The sequence below is a fragment of the Orbicella franksi genome, chromosome 12, assembly GCF_964199315.1.
Source record: "Orbicella franksi chromosome 12, jaOrbFran1.1, whole genome shotgun sequence".
NCBI classification, from domain to species: domain Eukaryota; kingdom Metazoa; phylum Cnidaria; class Anthozoa; order Scleractinia; family Merulinidae; genus Orbicella; species Orbicella franksi.
The window spans coordinates 26,606,361-26,627,754 of record NC_138156.1 but is presented as its reverse complement, the minus strand read 5'-3'; the positions used below and the strand labels follow the sequence as shown (position 1 = coordinate 26,627,754).

At 40.6% G+C, this 21,394-nt stretch overlaps 1 protein-coding gene across 1 annotated transcript; it reads right to left on the bottom strand.

Annotated features, from left to right (window-relative positions):
• Positions 1-10: 10 nt before the first annotated feature.
• On the bottom strand, positions 11-20,957 carry LOC145464512 (protein HIRA-like). Its single transcript, XM_081448425.1, has 32 exons — positions 20,641-20,957; positions 20,025-20,087; positions 19,566-19,676; positions 18,935-19,025; positions 18,671-18,765; positions 18,404-18,499; positions 16,302-16,630; positions 15,870-15,926; positions 15,367-15,417; positions 15,057-15,127; positions 14,468-14,573; positions 14,089-14,302; positions 13,559-13,629; positions 12,855-12,940; positions 12,108-12,216; positions 11,341-11,399; positions 10,342-10,562; positions 10,062-10,090; positions 9,490-9,603; positions 9,095-9,158; positions 8,112-8,205; positions 7,629-7,691; positions 6,948-7,046; positions 6,482-6,540; positions 6,179-6,284; positions 5,123-5,245; positions 3,411-3,486; positions 2,853-2,940; positions 2,584-2,638; positions 1,877-1,925; positions 1,623-1,668; positions 11-1,354 (listed from the first exon to the last, which is right to left on the bottom strand). Exons 1-32 carry the CDS (start codon positions 20,675-20,677, stop codon positions 1,284-1,286), a joined length of 3,003 nt encoding a protein of 1,000 aa, XP_081304551.1. The 5' UTR covers positions 20,678-20,957; the 3' UTR covers positions 11-1,283.
• Between the last annotated feature and the right edge of the window lie 437 nt (positions 20,958-21,394).

The window sequence follows — 21,394 nt, the reverse complement described above, 5'->3', positions numbered from 1 at the left end:
CCCTCCCCCTCCCCTCTAGACACGCCTACGGTTATCCATTCATCAAAGTCCAGTTACAGAGAAGCTCTTTCACTCATTTATAGAACTCTCAAATACTTCATTCTGCCACCTAAGTTAATAGCTCCAAAACATATCGTAAAAAGTTCCACAACGTTCACTTCCAACATTTCAAAGAATGTTTCCGTAATGTTCCTTAAGACTGATTTTGAATCTAAGAATGTGTGAAGATTGCTACTGTAACGAGAAACCGATCTCGACAAACCCAGCGTGAAAATTGAGAACAGCAGTTTTAAAACAGTTTTTAATGACATTTAACGTTTTTCAGAACTTTGTATACGTTTTAGTACCGGTCAGCTCCAAGCTGACATAAGCTTGCCGGTTTAAAATCCCTTCCAACTTTGTTGAAAAGCTTCTATACAAGTAGTTTCACGCCTGTAATAGCTCACAAAAATCCATATTTTAGAATATCCATACAGCATACTACATTAGATATTTGTAATGAGCAGGCTACTCTTAAACCAAGGAAGAGATATGCTTGCAATAACTAACAAACCAGAAGCCAGTGGCATCAAAGATAGTGATATCTGTGATAGTGACGACAACAGCAACGGGAATGTCACTGTACAAAATAATTAATGAGCAGTACAATGGCTGTGAACGTGCGTTATAATTCTTGGTACATTTCTTTGCCGTCCTCTGCACGACAACAACGTGAAATGACCAAATTTTGCGTTGTTTGGAGAACGTGAACCCCGACGGCTAATTTTTCAAACTTTTATTTCAAATTTATCGCTGTGTTCAGGATTCAGTTTCGTGATAGTTTTGACAGTGATAAACAAAGTAAATGACTTTAGAGTATCGCGAGATTCGCAGGTAAAATATAAATTCATTTCTTATTCCACGTTGCCCTCGGCGTCGCCGTCGTGGTTTCGTAAACTCCCTATTACCACGCCTCAACAGCGCACGGAAAGTTATCAAGTCCTTGTCCAAGCGTAAAGAGGAGACAAACGAAGGAACCGCAGGACAAATAACCAAGTCTGTCCTAAGCAATGTTTTTTTTCTGTCGCCTGTTTGTGAGCCAAACGTACACAACGCTGTTTATCAGCGGATACACGTCACCAACGTCGCGGGAGAAACTACGTGATCGACCTCCAGACATCTGGCTTCCGTGACGCGTGATGTGAGCCACGTGGTGCGTGACATTCGTTATACGCCACGCTATCTATTCAACTGTAGTGTAAGGTAGGCCTCAAAAAGTTCATTTTACAATACACATCAGTACTTTACCGCACGTTGAGCGCGTCTAGCTGTTCTCTGAATTCCGTGAAGAGTCTCTGTAAACGAATATTTGTCCCTGAAAGTCAAAAAAAGGACAAGTTATAAGAAATCGCTCGCTAGCCGTTACTAGACTACAAATAGGCTCTTTCGTTTCCGGCTCGCTCGTTCGCACGAAAGCCAATGCGAAACGCAGACGAGAGCAGGCGCGAAACTTTAACACGAGAGCGCGCTATCACGCTAAACCGTAACTAATTAATGCATTTCAAGACGGATGTTACCACTTAGGACTACCCGGCAGCGAAATTCATGACGAACCGTTACGCGGAAAAACTGTCAAGACTTACCAATATGAGGTAACAGTTCGCGTAAAAGGTTTCTCTTCTGGTATCCCTGTAAATAGAAATGAATTCCACTTAAAATAGCTATTTAGAAGGACACAAGAGATTAAAATATAAAGGAAAATACTGTCGCGATAATTAAGACGCTAATTGAAATTAACGCTTCATTTAATTAACAGTTAATGCGACCTAAATTCAGCATTAATTTCCTATATTAAGGTAATTCGTAGTTTTGGTAGGATTGTTGTCGTTGCCATTACCAGTATAGATGGGTTCCAACTAGAGCTCTTATCCTGAGGTCCTACCGATCTACAATAAAAGAAAAGCGCATTAAGGACACACAAATGAAATGCTCAAGGCAACCTCCCTTTGTTTTTTAACATACCGTTTCAGTAACTTATAGAGCGCGTTTCAATTGACTGTCGAGAGTAATCAGGCAATAGACGATATTCGTATTCCCCGATGGCCCTGGGACGAGTGGGCCCATTCGCATGAATGCGAGGCTAATGCGGCGAAAGTTGTCGCGAAAATACAAGAAAGTTATGGAAAGCTATGGCTGGTTTGGCGGAAAAGGAAGTAAATTTTTAAAACCTGGATGGTTCCAGAGCTGAAATACCTGCAGGCTCGAGGAATATCTGTCTCCACCAAAAAAAGGGAAGAATTAGTCGAACTGGCGGAAAACACTCACGAACTTGCTCTCGAATCGAGTGTCGTGAAACCAAAACCAAAGTAATCGCTCTAACCAATCACAGAGATAGACAATCCAGTGAACCAATCAAAACTTAAGAGCAAATACATGTAGCTGACGCATAGCGCGGGGAAACACGTCCTAGTGAGTCAGCGCGGGAAACAGATAACCGCTGCCAAGAGTAGGAAAACCACTCTTGTAAAGCTTGGAACCGTTGTAACAAAAATAAGTTGTATGTTTCTTTATGTCCCTGTGAGATTCCGACGGATTCAACTTTACCTGTGGGGTGGTCCAAGCAGCTCTTCACAGACTTCCCTTAACCGTGATTCAAAGCCTGAATGGAAAAAAGTACACATCACTGAACAGAAAAAGTCCTGAAAGCTCACGATGTTGAACGAGCAGGAAGACAAGAAGAGTCATTGACAGGACCAGTCCGACAAGTCAAATGCACCTAAGAAGGAATGAATAGACTCCAAAGATGGGACGATTTTGAAGAACAAAAAAAGGATATGACAGTAATTTGTAAAATAAAAACAGTCACCACTAACCTGCTTGAGAAAGATACCGTACGTACGTTGTCAGCCAGAAGTAGTACTCTTTACCAGACCCCAATGCGACGCATGACGACAACTGGTTCTAAGGAAAGAAAGAAGATTAACTGGAATGACTTGCTTACACAAGATTCTTCGCGCTACTCTCAGACTATTTAGTCGCCTGAAAGAGAAGTTCCACAGTAACAACTGCGACCACGATATCATTCTAAAACAAACGTTTTAGTGTGATCTGAAGAGGTTGATCGCACGGTACAGACAAACGTTCCACGCGTGTATTTAACGTACAAGCCCTTGTTTGAAGCCTAATTTGCAGATTTACGGCGTATTCATTGTGTAATACTTCTATGGAGATGATATAACCTCCTCCGTTTATAAGTCCATTCAAAACCCGTTATGAAGTTGTTTGGTCTCAGGGCTTGTAAGCGGCAGTTTGCGGTACCTTTGGACGTTGTCGCGCACGCTTTTACGCTCTTGTACGACATATACAACCTAACAGCGATATAGAATATACTAAAAAGAGCTGTCCAAAAACTGCAGCGGCTTGTAACTGACCTCCAAGTGAACTGCAGTCGCAGACTGTTGTCTTCCTGGATTGGAGCGGAACATTCTCGAGGACTGACGACCGAACCTGCAAAACACAACACGACAAGGTTCAAAAAATAATCCACAGCGCAAACTCTGAGGCCCCGTCCACAATACCCCGGATGAAGCTGAAAACGGAGGTTTCACTCTGAAAACGTATCAAATGTTTTCCGTCCACACTACGCCGGGGAGTTTGAAAACGCAACAATCAGCGGTCATTTTAGGTTTGCGTTTGAGGAAAACTCGGACAGAGAAATCACATGATTATCGTGACGCCATCCTTTCGAAAAGCTCCGTTTTCAAAATGCTTTCCGTCCACACGAAAACGCTTGCTGGCGTTTTCAAATTCTTCCGGTTTGAACAGCGTTTTCGAAAACCTCCGTTTTCGTGACGGATTAGTGTGGACGGTAGGCCTGACCGGAGAAAGGAGCTGCGTTTTCGTGACGGATTAGTGTGGACGGTAGGCCTGACCGGAGAAAGGAGCTGCGTTTTCGTGACGGATTAGTGTGGACGGTAGGCCTGACCGGAGAAATAAAGCTGCGTTTTCGTGCCGGATTAGTGTGGACGGTAGGCCTGACCGGAGAAATAAAGCTGCGTTTTCGTGACGGATTAGTGTGGACGGTAGGCCTGACCGGAGAAATAAAGCTGCGTTTTCGTGACGGATTAGTGTGGACGGTAGGCCTGACCGGAGAAATAAAGCTGCGTTTTCGTGCCGGATTAGTGTGGACGGTAGGCCTGACCGGAGAAAGGAGCTGCGTTTTCGTGACGGATTAGTGTGGACGGTAGGCCTGACCGGAGAAAGGAGCTGCGTTTTCGTGACGGATTAGTGTGGACGGTAGGCCTGACCGGAGAAATAAAGCTGCGTTTTCGTGACGGATTAGTGTGGACGGTAGGCCTGACCGGAGAAATAAAGCTGCGTTTTCGTGCCGGATAAGTGTGGACGGTAGGCCTGACCGGAGAAAGGAGCTGCGTTTTCGTGACGGATTAGTGTGGACGGTAGGCCTGACCGGAGAAAGGAGCTGCGTTTTCGTGACGGATTAGTGTGGACGGTAGGCCTGACCGGAGAAATAAAGCTGCGTTTTCGTGACGGATTAGTGTGGACGGTAGGCCTGACCGGAGAAATAAAGCTGCGTTTTCGTGCCGGATTAGTGTGGACGGTAGGCCTGACCGTAGAAATAAAGCTGCGTTTTCAAGCTCCTCGGGCGCAGTGTGGACGGAACCTAAGAAATAACTTTTTCGCTTGTCACGTGAGTAGTCTACAGTTGTATCCCAAAACCTCAAACCCTCACGAAAAACGAAAAGTTCAAGAGAGTTGGAGATGTAAAAAACTGTTAATGATTGAAAAGTATAATAAGAGAAAGGAATTTGCGGTAACCAAGTTCGAGATAGCGAAGCCTCTACTGTAGTAAATGTCCCCAGCTTTTCAGCTATTTCAGCATGGTATCAACATTTTTTTGTTTACTTTCAGTTTGTTTTTGCATTATTTAATTAAGACCTAAGGGACATAAGCACAAAGCTTCCCAGCTAATTCCAAGAGCTACAACCTGGATAATTCAAATGAAAAATTTGTCAGAAATCTATAAGCTACGTAAGCATCTATTTAAGATAAATTACAATCAAACACAACTGATTAGTTTAATATTACTGTGATAAGCAACACCGTGCACAAGGCTTTTACCAACCTGGAATTCTGCCCTTGGAGCTGGGCAAGAGGTCCCTTTGCCTGTAGAGGATCTTGGGATGGTGCTACAGATTGATGGTCGGAGTTGATGGCCAAGAGGTCTTCAGCATAGATTAGCTGTACCCTGCGAGGGACGCGAAGAAGCATATTAAAGGAGCTACGTCACGCCTTGCGCATCTTGAAAAGTTTGGCCCAAATTCTCCAAGTTCGTCGTTTGTAATCCGTGTTAATCTTCTCCATTCTTAGGCGTCCTTGTTCCTTTGTTAAATTATTACACTAACTCTTTAGTGTTTTTCTATCTTGGTAAGCTATTATTTTCAGGCTTCCTTCAATTTAAAAGTAATTTAGTACGTGGCCAAAATAACTCAAAATAACGTGACTGAGCTCCTTTGACAGAACTTACAAGCAAGCCTCGGACTCCAAAAGCTAGAGAGGAGCTGGCACAGCAGTAGTAGATTGGCCATAAACAATTTTTACAATAACTGTCTAATTTTTCGCGCGCTGATTGGCTCATTTTTATCATCAATAAGAGTACAGACGGATAAAAGTTTACTTTATGCAAGCTTACAAGTTCAACTTTCAGCTGTCAAACTGTCAACTTTTTAACCAATGAGATATTATTGACTTTTTTAAGTAGCCAATCAAAAAGCGAGAAAAGCTATTGACAGTATTCGCGTCATTTTGAATATAATTCACTTATCTTTGTTTACGACAAGTTTACGGCGTCTTTTCACCTCATTTATTCCCGGTATTTGACCATTTTGGGGTCTTGTTATTGTAAAAAAAACAAATTGACGTCAGTTTTTTATGCGTCTGTCCTCTTATTGATGATAAATTTGGTCATAACATTGTCAAAGTTTACTGCGGAACCACTCGCCTACGGCTCGTGGTTCCACGGCCACTTTGACAATGTTATGAGGCAGTTTATCATCAATAAGAGGACAGACGCATAAAAAACTGACGTCAATTTGTTAAGTATGCTTCAGTCAAAATAACACTTTTAAATCTCACTCTTTGCGCGGGGCCTAAAACCTTTTAGTCATAATGTGTTCCTCACCAGGCCCCGACGGATGTGTCAAAGGAGTACGAAGCATGATTGGACAAAGTGATGATGGGAAACCCGCGTTCTGATATTGAGGCTCGGGTGATGGTGATATCAGGACCTGGATAAGCAGAAAGCACGAACAAATACGCAAGTCAGTTTGCGAGCTAAAAATATTTACTGACATTATCACTATTCTTTTGATTTCACTTCAATTTATGAAGGAAAAATACAAGACAAAAACCTCGCAGAAGTTCCAGTGACCAATATAAGAGTGCTCTAACCAAAAAAAGTCGATTTTGTAAAGTCAGAACTTACCCGATAAGAGTGGAAGAACTGGCTCGTTTTTCAGCACAGCAGCGACCCTCTTCGTGTCCCTATTTGAAAGTAAATGTCATTGAAATGTAGCGTCGTGAAAACAAGTCTTCTTTTCCAACAGCATATGAACGACAACACAAACAGATTACGAGTAGTCCCTCTTTCGCTTAGTCCGTCGAGCGCAACCGTATATGGCCGCGCGATTTCACGCGGCCATTTTTTTCTTGCCGTCTCTTTCGCGTGACGCGCGACGGACTAGGCGAAAGAGGGACTACTCATAATCTACAACACAAAACACAATTTGTGTTTTCCTCGCCTATTCATTCCGAAAAATAACAATAACAAATAGATTAAAAACTTCAAGGGAAACGGTTATCTGATATTTGCTGACAACTGTTATATATAAACGCAGGAAATCTTCTAGGGAGCAGAAGGTTTTACAAAGAGATCTTCATGTAATACTCACCAAACGAACACTCCTCCAGAGGAGGTGACGACCATGACGTAATGACGACTGCACTGCAGAATGGAGGCTGGCGAGTCTAACACCATGGATGGCAGGATTCTACTCAAAAACAGACATCAAGGTGTCACTAAAGCAAGCATGTCACTCGGATGACACAATTGGAAAACTGCTATCTTCAAATAGGTAGTTTGTCACCTATTTAAAATATCTTCAGTTTTTCAGAGCAGACTCTGTAAATATTTTTATTCAAATCAGGAATTATTTTTTGTTTGTTACTGAAAGGATTCGCGCATGACTCGATCAGTTCAAACAAAAGAAAAAAAATATTTAAAAAAGGTTGTGAATATTATGGCAGAACTAAAGGCAAACTCTCTGAACAAGTACGTCATTGTGATTTCTACTTTGTGGCATTGCTAGTATTTCTAGTGAAACGGTTTTCAATTAAGTTCCAATTCTCGAATTGCAACATTTTGGGAACATACCTCATTGATTCTGCAATCCCAAATGACCAGCCACCTCCCCCCCCCACCCCCCCCCCCCCCAGCCCCGTTGTGAAAAATCCGAGATCCACCCCAGCAAGCGACAACTTGGGAGGTTCGACTGGTTTTTCCATGCTTATACTTGACGATGTTTCAAAACAGAACTGTACGACCCGAATAAAAGCAGTAGTTGGTTACTTACTTTCGTCCAGTGGATGAAAACATGTCGATACTTCTGTTCTCACAAGCAACACAGATCACTTGCCTTCAAAATAAAACACAATGGCAAAAAATGTATGAACATGGCAGACATTATACCATAGACGGCTATCCAATAATGGCGGAATTTTTCCATCATTCGGACATTTTATTTTAGTTATATTAATAAAGATAAATAATATATGGACCTTTTTAGCGATGTCACGCTTTTCCGATTTCTTCATTCAAACAAAAAATAAACCGCACTGCTTCAATTTAGGAAATAAGTGAATTTTCATTACAATTCGTTGCAAACTCATAAGAATATGGGAGTCCTAACTTGCAATTTCTTACAAAGAAATGTATGCTGGCATGCATAGATTAACTATGGGGGTGATTTTTTGTTTATTTGAAAAATACGAAAAATTGTTGATATTGCGTGAAATCCGTACTCACGGAAAGCCTAATGCACGTCACAGACACTCACCGATTACCAGCCAGGGCTATACCAGGGCTCATTATAACGGTCTCCCATAGCGGGTTACCAGCGGTACCGCACTTCAGGACATGCACTCTGGGTCCTAAAAGAGTCAGTGCAAATAAATAAAGCAAGACTGATAAAGGCGGTACAAAGTTGTTCAAATTTACTGTTCAAAATGTTGGTGCGATATTATTAAACGTCCCTGCTGTTAGAACTTCGCTTTGTCGCTGGGTGATCGTCTTTCACTTTAAAGCCCGGGCTAAACGATCGCAACATATCGCGACATTGTTGGGTGCAACATGTTGCGCGCGTTTGGCCACCCTGTGGCGACGTGTTGCGACATGTTGGGTGTTGTTGGCTCAAGTTTGAAAATGGTCAAATTTGAGCCAATAACACTCAACATGTTGCGCCCAACGATGTTGCGATATGTTGCGTTGACATGTTGCGATCGTTTGGCCGGGACTTGATAGCAAGACTTCTCTTACACCTGAGCTGAGACTCTGCGGGACAAATGGTCGTTGCACGGGGAAAAGGAACTCAGTCATGGTATTTTGGGTTATGTTGACAATGCGGAAAATTGTCCGTTAAATTGAAGGAAACCTGAAAAAAGTAGTTTGCCAAGATAGAAAAACACCAAAAAGATAATAATAAACCATGAAGGAACAAGGATGGGATGGAGAAGTTTAACACGGATTATAAACGACGAACTTGACAAATTAAGGCTAAACTTTCCAGACGCGCAAACCGCGACGCAGCTCCTTTAAGAGTTAGACCAAGTTGTGAATGAGCTTTTTTCACTTTCACAGTATCGCTTTATCCATGCATCCCCTCTATCTACACCATCAAACTATGGACTGGAATGCTACTAGGAAAACAGTAATGATCCAAACGCCTCACATACTGCTGTGAAAACTCGGCTAAAATTAAATTACAAGAGTTACTGTATCGATATACTGTCTTCACTGGATGATTGTACGTAAACACTTTACCCTGGCTAGCCAAGTTGTTATCTAAGTCCAGCGTAAGGGCAGATTCGCCTCCAGAACCTTTGATCTGTAGCAAGGATTAAAAAAGAATAAAAAAATAAGCAGCAGGAGGAGTATTACTATAGATTAATTACGGGTTTTAGGGAAATGGGAAATTTAGATAAAAAATTGACCGGATACAGGATATCTAGGAGAAAAAATGATGGGATATGGGACATTTAGATCAGATCAAACAGGATATCAAGTGGGAAAACCGTTAATCGTTGCAATTGGAAATAACGGGAAACAGAATAACGCAAGCCAAAATTAACGGGATGTGGGATTCTCAGGGGGGGCGGGGGCGTTTCTCTGTCAAGCTACATTTTCATTTGTCATCCTTTAGACAGTAACCCAGTTACCTGCATTGTGAGGCTTTTCTGTGGAGTCGGGTAAGGAATGGCGACAGAGTGCCTTATGTGCGAAGAAGCATCAACACTTTCCTCTTGGTCTGTTCTATCATCTCTCTGTTTGGACTGTGAAAAAACAGGATTGATCAAAATCCGATTTCTGTTTCGCATGAACAATACAATGTCAAGCATTCAGATGACGAGAATAAAGAAAACCATCCAACAATGGATACCGCTTTGATGTACTAATAAATTCTCAGTGCTAATTTTTAAAGAAATGTATGGTAACAATTAGGAGAATTCAAATTTTCAGCTAATCATTCAAACATCTCTATCCTTCATCGCAGTGGAGAAAAATCACGCATAAAGAAAAATGCTGTCGACATTTGACCGTCCTCCCAGCACAGCGAGAGTTAGATGAAAATGTCGCATTCTTTCATCTCAATTGAACTGAAGTCCGAGGTTTGTCGAGAAAGTGTTGGAAGTTTAGGAATGCACCGCACAACGTACTGTGAAACGTTATTCACTTTATATCTATATCAATCGTTCCAGGCTATACTAAAGGCTACAAAAAATGTACTTACCGTACTTGAGCTACTGGAACCTTTTGAACCTAAAAAAGAAAAGAGTAGAATCAATAATTATATTACAAATCGATAAGCATTCTAGGAGTTGAACTCGACGCTAAGACTGAAATTGGAAAGAGCGCGAAAACTGTTGCAGCGAGTTAGGACAAAAACACGTACTCGCTTGGACGAAAAGAAAGTGCTGTCAGAGACATGCGATGGTACCCATCAAACCTGACAGGACTAACTACGAATAACTTTTAAATAAAACAGCAAATTAAATTCAACGGATACAAACCAGAAGTGCTGCCATCTTTCCTTGCTCTTTTACTATGTGATGTTGTAGGAGCATCTGCCTTTCTCTTCACTGCAATGGTGGTAGCCGTGGTTGTCGCAGCTGTCACTGATGCAGTTGTTGTCGTTGTAGAGGCAGCTTTTGCTGCCGTGATGGGTTTCATGGTAGCGGAGACGGTTTTTACAGGAAGAATCTCGACTTTTTCTGGAGTCTTGTCTTTAGATCTAAAGATAGTGCGGTTTTCACTTGAGCGTTGAAAAGTAATTGATTTTGAACTTCTACGCTACAACTCGCGCCACTTTTTCATCCAATCAGAAGTAAAAGCAAAACCAGTTGAGACTCATTCTAACGCGTTTTCCCGCGCTTCGAGTCAGCGACATGTATTTACTTCAAGTGTTGATTGGCTACATTGGATTGTCTGTGTCCTTTGTGATTGGCTACAGTGATTACATTGGTTTGGGTTCACAACCCTCGATTGAAAACTGTTCTAAGATATAGTAATTAGTAGCTCGAAATCCCTCCGCTACACAGGTTAGCACGTAATTTTGTAAACAGCTTTCTTGCCTAAACGTATGCAGCGAGTTTGTCAAAGGTGCTTACTAACGCTGCAGAGGTGCTGTCTTATTTTATGGCACATCTTGGATTGCATGGTTCATGTGGCTTACATGTAGTTCGAACTTGACTATCAATCCACTATAAATCAATTGGGACTCTACATGACCTCAGCCGGGACTATACTTCATGTAATGCTGAAGGGACATAGCTACGCAGTTGTGAAACGTAAAACTATGAAACTCAGGTGCTTATCTCAGTTGTCCGTAAAATTCTTTGCGCCACAAATTGTTTTCTCGTCAAAGTTGTCCAGTACCACATGAATTTAAAAATACTACATTGAAGGCTTTGTAAACATGTTTGCTAGTAGATCACAGAGAACTGTGAGCCACACAGGGTTGTACACCTGAACTGTTAATAATTAAATGACAGTAGTTAAATGCCTCTTACTTGCTTGTAAATCCAGTAGTCGCATTTTCCCCAATTCTAGAGTCCAGAGCCACCAAAGTCTAGATCATAATAAGTAAAACATTAACAAGCTTTTCCTAACCTTGTAAGATAAGAACTTACATCCTGTAGAATTCCGGATCAGGAAGTAGTGAGAGCATCGCTTTCACGGTTAGTTTATTTAACAAAACTTCGGGTCATATCTTTGAGGCGGTCATTACTCTCGGGAAAATCAAATTCTGTATAAAACTGTTGTCGAGTCTTAACTACTCTGTCACAAACGAGCCATTTTAAACTGATTTAAAAAAAAAAGTTTACCCCCACAAAATAGCCTGCGTCGCAGACAGTCTAAACCGCCGGTATAGTCTGGTATATGTGGGATTTTATGTGACGTCCGGCTGCAACGCAGGCTACCACAAAAGAGAGCCTAGAAAAGGCTAACTTGTAAACATCGCGGAGAGCTCTAGGAGCACTGATTTCAGTCCGAGCGAACAATGGCAAAAAAACGTTGAGTTAAAGTGGATACTACAGATTCGTCCCGAAACACATATCTTCGGCTTCCACAAGTTGTGGGGAGTTCCAAATGCTCAAATGGAATTGACTTCCGGCGAACCATCCGAGAAGTACTAGAGAGGAACCAAATAATTACACGTACTACAATTTTTGTGCGGTAAATTTTGGGGCATGCTATTTTGGCTTGTAAATTTATGGTTCAGTGTAGTCTTCCAAACGAAGATTCCTGATCAGAAGACAAGTGTTCAGTTTGTTACCTGACTCGTGGTTGGAATAGCGGACGATGCCTGTGATGTACTGCTCAGGTTCGAATTACCCGGGGGCGAGATGGCCGTCGAGGAGCCTCCAAATGGAAGCGGTGAATCACTGTTGAACAGATCAAAAAAAAAAAAAAAATGAAATACAAATGTAGTTTGTTTGTGCAGAGTTCTAGAAGAAAGCCAAGCCTCACACTGTAGGGCCGTTCATCTATAACACGTAGACAATTCAGCTTAAAGGAGCAAAGTCACAATTTGCGCATATTGAAAAGTTTAGCCTAAATTTTTCAACTTCGTCGTTTGTAATTCGTGGTTATCTTCTCCATCCTCAACTATGCTTGTTCCTTTATGGTTTATTTTTAACTCTTTGGTGTTTTCTATCTTAATAAACTACTATTTTCAGATTTCCTTCAATTAAAAGGTAATTTTGTGCGCGGCCGGCAAAATAACTCAAAGTTCCGTGACTGAGCTCCCTTAAGACAGCTTTACGTATTGACCAAGGAACGCTCGGTTATCCTCAAAGCTCTGTGAAAATGGATCAAAGCGAGCGGGAAAATGGCCGCACAATTTAAAATCTTAGAGAAAGTAAGAACTACTTAGAGTATGCAGCGACTGAGTATGAAGTTGAATCAGTTTATAAGGCTAACTTCTCGTGGGGTGAGATGAAAGAGAGAATTGCCCTGAACATTATGGAGCACCCGCAGCAACAGCAATCCAGGGTAAAAGAAGAAGAGACACACAACACACCTAACTTCCATGGTTGAAACCAATAGTGGAGTTATACGGCGGCGGCCATCTTTTGTCCTTGTTTCCACTTGTTTCTCCTTCACATTCTGCACGAAAGAAAAATGCTAAGGTCAGAGGCAAAGTACGTACAACTTATTTTACCTTAAAACACTCGTCAGTTCATGTGAAAATCTAACGCACGACTTCACAGGAGAAGGAATAAAAATCTAGAATATGAGCAATAAATTAGTATTGTATTCCTTAGTATAGACCTTTGTTGGTATTATTCCGTACAGGTTGTATAATGGGTTGAAGAAGCCAAGAAGGTATACAAGGCGTATTAACAGAATCCAACTTTTTTTTATTTCAGCATGTGCAAACAGGTGCAAAACAGGTCAAAAAAGCTGGGAGACTTGTCTGAGAAGTACAATCTGTAGTCTCAAAAAAGGTCAACATACTGTACTGCTGCCGTTATAAAAAGGTATTTCCATCCTTGCTTTTGAATTCTTGAACTCTCCACCCACCCACCCACCCACCCCCACCCCACCCCCAATAGCAACAGCAAAAGTTGTCCATGGAGAGGGGCTAAAGGAGTCCATTCGACTTGCCCCCCATGCTAGTGAAAACTGTAGCATGCAGTACTAAGGGGTCAAGATAAGAATCCCAACACTTTTGACTCACATTGAACATGATACATGTACACAGTACACACTTGAAACACTTACAACAAGATCTGCTGGGCTTTTGGTGACTGGACTGGTTAAGCAATATGTAGGACTTTTACTGGGAGTGCTCCCTGAAAGACAGAATGTATATCAATCTCTAATTTCTCATAATGACAGCAATACAATTCCAGGCAGACAGGTTATGAGAATAGAGAAAAACATTAATTTACAAAAATGTTTTGATTTCATGCATGCTTAGGGAGATTTTTTCCGTAAACATTAATTGTTCAGGTGCACTTATAGTTTAAGAGTATTTATGTTTGTGAATAATTCCCAACTGTTTAGAATTCTCACATGCATTGGCGATCATCGCACGTAACAGTCACCAAGCAGGTAGAAAATTTTCTGGATTCAATTGAAGGACTGCTTACAATACAAAACATTGCAGACTTTACAGTATTCCATCAAGTACCAGGACATTTTGTTATTCACCCACCAGTGTGCAAAGGTAACCAAAGTGTACAATTGTACAGTTGTATTGTCTTTGAGCCTGAGGCCAGAAAGGGTTAATATGAAACAATCACACATACCATTCATTGTGGATGAGTCCTGTTTAGTGGGTGTCCCAGACGGGATCAGCGGAGGAGGAGGTGCCGGAGGTTTGTTAGTGTTGGCTAGTGTCTGTTGCTTCATAACATGCCTCTGCTGTATCTTCAGCATCTCAGGATTTTCAATGATTGAACTGGCAAAGTTGGACTTGCTACTACTAATGCTAACACCATAAACTTGCTTGTGAAACTTTTCCTGTACAGAACAAGATTAAATGTAAGTTTGCAAGGTGACTAGAGTGTGTAGTACCTTTACATGTAGTTATTGCATTCTGACAAGGCAAATACGGTACCTGACTGACTTTTTTAATTAAAGGGATTATTTATAGTCTGATAACAAAAACATGCCATTTGCATGTACCTTTTCCTCCTCTGACATTGGTCTACCAACTTCCTCTGCTGTGAAATCTGCATATGCCACTGTTCCATCCCAGGAACACACCAGCAGCTGAAATCCTGAATCACTCCTGCAACAAAAAAAAAGGGAACAAAAAAAGAATCAGCAAACAAACAATAAAGCGAGGTGAAGAATAAAAGTAACAACTGACTTGTTTCAAGTAGTAGGGAGGCATGGCAGTCTCATGGTTAGTGCACTTGTCTCTGGATTGAGCAGTCCGGGTTGGAGCCCTGGCTGGGGTCACTGCATTGTGTTCTGAGGCCAGACACTTTACTCTCGCAGTGCCTCTTTCCACCCAGATGTAGGAATGGGTACCGTCAAACTTAATGCTGGGGGTAGCCTTGTGATGGACTAGCACCCCATCCAGGGGGGCGTAGACTTGACTCGCATGCAGACTTAACCTTCACCCATGTATCAATTTAACTCTGCATGCTCCAAGTCTGCTTTTTATAATTCAATTATGTTCAACCAACAAATGGCCCTTGCATAGACATTTGTGTGTTTGTTTTCAGGCATCTGACACTGGGTTATACATTATAGATAACAGCCTTACCAGGACACATCCATGATTGAGTGATTGAACAAGTCATGCATGACAACCAGGGGCCTCTTAAGGGATGTTAACTGTTGTGATAAACAACACACAATCAATTATAATTCCATTATAATTACACAATGTATTGTATACTTTATTTCGGTATTTGGTGCATTGGGTATAAACATGTTTAAGTATTAAACCCTGGTAAGGTTTCCCATACACTGCTGAGATGATTGTAGTGCTGGTTCATACAGTGCTTTTCACTCTGCCCAGGCTTACAAAGTAAATCTTACTTTATATTTCTTAACTCAAAATGTGAACCTACCCATACTGAAAGTGATCTGTCTCTGCTTCCAATTGCACAACAAGAATATTGCTAGAGAAAAACAGAGCAAACTATTGTAAATGTGTGTAGTACAAACACATGCATTTTCATGTACCTTGACTCAAATATTACTAAGATTTCCAAAGAAGTTGAAGTTAGTTGAAGGATTGGATATAATTTTGCAATGAGCAAAGAAAGTCATATCCAAAAGCCCAGGACTTTGTAGTTCAGCTAGAGGATTCTATCCTTTGTTTCTCCAACATGCAAGTGAAGTTATTTTGTATATCTATCCAGGAATTCAAATCACTAACAAATTACTAAGTGTACTTTAAGAGATGAAATTATATTGTGTTAATTTAATTTGGAATATAGTTATCTTGCTAGTAAGGAATTATTTTGCAGGCTAGTGAGAATGACTCTCAGTCTAATATAGATCATGGTTTACCTTGCACCTCATATAGATAAATACTAAATAAATTATAAAAGAGCAAAGATTAATGTACCTTGAGTCTGGGTGAGTCCTCACCGATTTTCTTCACAAACAGCTTGGGGTTAAATCTCTGTTCAGAGGCACATGCAATTTCACAATAAGTCAATTAAGCTTGATTGATTACTGTACATGGCTGTGCAACTACATTCCCTGCCTGGAGTATAGCAGAATTTGAAACCATTCCCTAACAATTTATGAGCTATTGGCAAATTTTCTCCTTGTTCCCCCTCTCAACCCTTAGCTGAATTATGAGCCTCCTACAGGACAGTAGCAAATATAGGAAAAATCAGGTAAAGAAAAGTTTGTTCCCAAAATTATGTTTTTCTTGTAGTTTTATTTTTTGTACTTTATCAAAATTTCTCTTTTTATTGAGGACAGGATGACATCTTTAATTAAGGTAAAACTTCACAAGTTGTAAACCTTATTTATCATTTAGAACCCTCACCACACATGTGACAGCTTTCCTATGCCCAACAAAATCCATTTTCATTTTCCATCCATCTCTCTCAAGGATCTTCGCTACAGGACCTCCATTGTTCATGGCATGTGCCGACACCACATAGTGTCCATCCGGGGACCAGCTGATGCGCAGGACATGTGTCGTGCCACTGCAATCAGCAAAGGGCTCGCTAACGGCACTCTCCTGCTGCCAATCGGATGTTCGCCACACCCTTAAAGTCTTGTCATCTGATTGAGAAGCAAGATATTTACCGACTGGGTCCCACGTGACGCCTTTAACCATTCCACTGTGTCCCTTTAAAACAGTTACAATGTCTGAAAAACAAGGGGGAGAGCTTTAAAAAAAGAGAATCAATAATCAAATCCTAGCAGTCAAATCAGTCTGATAGCTTTTCTGTCCACCAGTAAAACCCAACATAAGATAACAATGTACAGAACGGTGTGCATGCAAAATAGCTTTCCTTCTGGAAGGCCCGGCATAAGGCTGTTGCCTAAGGAAAGTTTTAAGAAGCCCAAGCCATTTTTTTAGGAGCCCAGGATAAAATTTGCCATGGTCATTCCTGGGGGTTGGGGAGGTTGGGAAAGATGCGGGGTGGGGAGGGGGGTGTAGTGAGTTGCGGAAATTTAGGGGGGGCAGGAGTAGCCCCTTTCCGTCTGTTGAGATTTTCCATGAGACACTAATAATTCGGCCTAAATTATCAATCAAATTTTCTAAATCAAGTGTTCAGCAAAGTGATCAGGTCATGACTGAGGAAGAATACTACAGTATTCTATGCAAGTGGTGCAGCTTTTGGTGATTTTGAGACAGCATTACCACATTATATTGGCAGCTCTTTTGGAAAAAAATATATTCTTGTCTTGGGCAGAGTCATGATTATTTGTTTGATAATTTAATATTTAAAATATAAACTCTAGTATGCACAAAGAATTGCAATGATGTTTTCTGTTTGCCTGCTAGTTACTTGAATATTTCAACTTTTAAGTCGTAAACAGTCCTTTCAGAAACTAAAGAAATTCATTCAGTACATGTAAGTGAAGTTTGTCAAAGTATCAGGCAAAAAAAAGCCCAAGAATTTAAGCAAATTTATCTTTATTCAATTGTGAAAAATGTCAGCAGCATCATAACTCCAATTCCAAAACTATTTGTTATCAAAACTGGAATCAGTAATGCATCAACAGAGACACAATCCATTGGCAGACATGATGTACATTTTTTTCAATACTGAGCTTGCAATGCATTATAGGGCGATTTTAAAATACATGTATGACTGTTTTCGGCTGTTTTGTGAGCAGAGAGAGACTTTGTTGCCATGTTTTGGCCCATATCTCTTGTGATAATAGCAAACCAGGAACAGAGTAGCTGTTGTTTTCCGTTTAATTTATTGTGTGAATGATTTTTTGACCCATTTTTATAAGAAGATTGAAGTCATCGGACAGATTAGATCGGAATGAAAACTCCATGTTTAGGTGCCCACTTGCGCTCCTTGAACAAAACTTTAGTCGCCTGCATTCATAACTTAGGGGCCTCAGGCAACCGGGTGCCCATTAGGCAGCAGCCTTGAAGGGGCATGTGCTCTAGAAACGCCCAGCCAGGTACCATACACTCCAAGTGACTAACTTTTGCCTTTGGACAACTGGAACTTACATACACTACATGTAAGCTAAAGTGCTGGGCACCCAGGATTTCATGGTTAGGAAACTTTGGGCTCCTTGTAATTTTTCTTAGAACACGGCCTTGAGTGAGGAAATTAGTTGTTGCAGGTTTCCCCCTCTACCTGCCTCCTCCTTCAGCCACAGGATGTCATCAGGGTGCCCCGAGAATTTAATAGTTCCTGTTTGTTCTCAGACAGAATGGGGAGATGGCTCTGTTAGAGTGAGCTGTCTTGAGCAAGCCAAGCTTAAACCTCAGTTGCTTCAATCCAGAACCCAAACAGTACCTATAGTGCACCAAACTACTACTGTAATCAGCAGTCACTACTCACTTCCATGTGAAATCAAAACTTTAAAACTGCATTTCTAGTGGGACTTAATAACAGACAGAAAACAGAAAATTTAATCACCCTCCAAAGCTGTACCAAGGTTACAAACCTGGGAATCTTTGAGCATTCCATATTGTGATTGTGTTGTCAACACTTCCTGATGCAAGGAAGCTGTCGTCGGGTGACCACGCCATGTCCAACACATCTATAATTGAAAAGTGTGCATGTCAGAAAGTAATCAGCTTAATGAAGAACGAAACAAAATAAAGATAAAACCTACCTGCACAGTTGTGTAATATCAAAAGCAGCATCCCCATGCATTTCAGAATTATAATACAGTTGATGTGAATACATGTAAATGTGGTCATGGGCTCACCTCCTGTGTGACCTCGTAAAGTATAAACGCATCTCCATTGTTCTACATTCAATTTGCCACTATTTCCACCGAATGTTGCTGTTGGACCCAAATACCTATCAAAAATTTGATCAAATTAATTAACTAAAGTTATATCTAGTGTACAGTATGTTTTTAATCTTAAGTTATTACTTAATCGATATCATTGTTATAATTTGTTGGCTATAATTACAAAAACTTTCTTTATTTTTTTTTTTTTTATTATCAGTAGTTTCTTTTATGTACCTTGCCATTTGCCAGATCATAATAAGTTTGTCATCTCCACCAGTAGCAAGATATTTGCCACCACAAGACCAACGAACACAGTTCACACAAGCTGAAAAAAAGAATGGTTTGAAAAAAATAGCACATAAATTATTGGCAGAATCAAGGCTTACTAAATAAATGAATTATACATGTACAGTAAATGTACCTGGTTGCAGTCAGCAACCACACAAGCAAGCAAGTAATTTCCATAACATGTGACCTCTTATGCACAGACATTCCTGACATTCTAGCCAGCTGTTTTGAAATAAAGAGCCATTCAAAGGCCATTCAACAGCTGTTCAAGTGGGCAGGGATACTATTCAAACATTCATCTCAGCTGTCCATTCAAAGTCTTCTTGAGCTGCTCAGCTGTTTGATTTCACCCATTCAAAACTTTTCTGCAGCCATTCAGTCGTTCAGGGTATCCATTTTAAACGGTTTGTCTACCTGTTTTTTTATCTCTTACTTTGCCATGTGTTCAACTATGTGAACGGACACCCAATGCCTTGTACAGTTTGTACATTGCATGCACCAGCTTTAATGCAACTGCAAATTAAAGTACATTCAGACGTTAAATGCTATAGATAATTGATTAAGAAAGATAACCTACCAAGATGGTTGTCCATTTGGCACAATAACTTTGGAACATTTTCATTCATTTCATCTTCCTCATTTTGAACCGGTGCCATGTTCCAGATTGTAACCTTCCCTGAGTCATCTCCTGCCATGTGTAATAAGAGAAAATTGACGTTTTAAGTAGGAGGACAACTGGTTGTCACAGGCGGGCAAAGCTTTTTGAACTGAACTTCTTTATAAGAAAAACTTTCATCCAGATGGTTTAACCAGGGGGGTAGGGCGGGGGGGGGGGGGTGGGTGGGGGCAAAAACATCCTCAGAACCAGTCAATTTGCCTGGCTCTTGATGCATTCATTGTTTTCTGAAATTCCATTTATAATATACTCACTGTCTCGAATTATAAGGCTGCCAATAAAAAGCAAATTGAAATTACTAGGACAAATAAAAGGAAAGTACTTAGCACTGCTAAAGATTGGAAAACAATCCATACCCACCTTGACCACCAATAACAAATCGAGAACCATCAGGATGAATGTCAATGGAAAAGAGTGGCCTCCCTGAGAAAACCATTAACAAGTGCTTTATTAGAAGTTTGAATATCTTAAGAATTTAAAATATCTTGTATACATGTACATTTATGGACAAGAAATATAAATCATATGGAAACATGTGCACTGCACGGAATGAGTGCACTTGTGAGTCCCACCTTTCCCATTAGGTTATAAAGCAACAGTGTTTATAAATTACATTCCACATTTGGAACTGATGAAATCACGTTTTTCTATAATTTTAAATCGAATATTCACTGACAACGTTAGAGCTACATGTAAGTTAGTAAAATCTGGATAAGACTTTTGATCACAAAAAAGGCATTTGAATTAAACTTGCTGCAGCATGCAGTTCACAAAAAATGGTCTACAAAATATGCAAAAAGTACGATAATCTACAAATTTGCAGTAAGCACTAAGATGTATACACTAAAGCGCTGAACACACTGATAGACTAAACGTCAAATGATCAAGTAAACTAACGCGCGTTTTTTCAATTCTCGCCCGTGCAATATTACAGAGACAAAACATCGACAAAACTCTCGATCTGCTAGCATCTTACCTTCATGCGAAACCCAGCCCGGTTTTAGTAACCTCATTGTGGGAAGAGCCAAAGTTTATAACGTCTCTCAGACAAAGTTTCCAGCTATGCCAGCCGCCATCTTGAATGGTAGTCTCATGGTTGATACTGCTCCTACATGTAGCATCGCTGGCGCATACTTGTACCCAGATTACCAGCTGCATTCACACCACTGGAGCCCATGTCCAGTGTCAATATAATATATAAAACGGCCAGTCGAAAGGAGTCTGTTCATATGAAAATAAAATAGCGGCCCTCTCTTTTAATTTTCTCTAAAATCACGGAGAAGAACGAAAACATTAAGCAAGGTGCAGAAGGGGTGAAGCTGTGAGCCGTGATTTCACCGCTCAAACATCGCACTCGTTCGCTCATTTTTTTGCGCGAAAAATGAATTCAAAGGGAGAAAAATTGTCACTGTATTCGTTTCATCTTAATTTAAAGACTGCTTTACCCGAAATTTAAGCTTTCGATCGAGAAAATATGCGCAGAAGAAAGAAAAGTGACAAAACGGCTTTAAATGACAAGTACATTCAAGATTGTATTCTCTTGGTACCTTAAAAGTACCTCAAGTGATCAGTTTTTTACGTTCTTCGCCGCGAATTTTAGAGCTTAAGGGGAGCATGCTCACATGTCTATATGAAAACGAGTATTAATTAATCAAAACTAATTTTTCATATGCAAAGTTTTGCACTTGGAGTCGTTTTGCTGCAGAGGCAGGAGACAACTTGTTTTGCGG

Coding starts and splice junctions, on each gene's coding strand:
- LOC145464512 (XM_081448425.1), bottom strand. CDS start 20,677: ATGAGGTTACTAAAACCGGGCTGGGTTTCGCATGAAG. Junction 12,217..12,854: donor GTTTCAACCATGGAAGTTAG/GTGTGTTGTGTG, acceptor TCTGTTCAACAG/TGATTCACCGCTTCCATTTG. Junction 6,541..6,947: donor TCTGGAGGAGTGTTCGTTTG/GTGAGTATTACA, acceptor ACTTTCAAATAG/GGACACGAAGAGGGTCGCTG.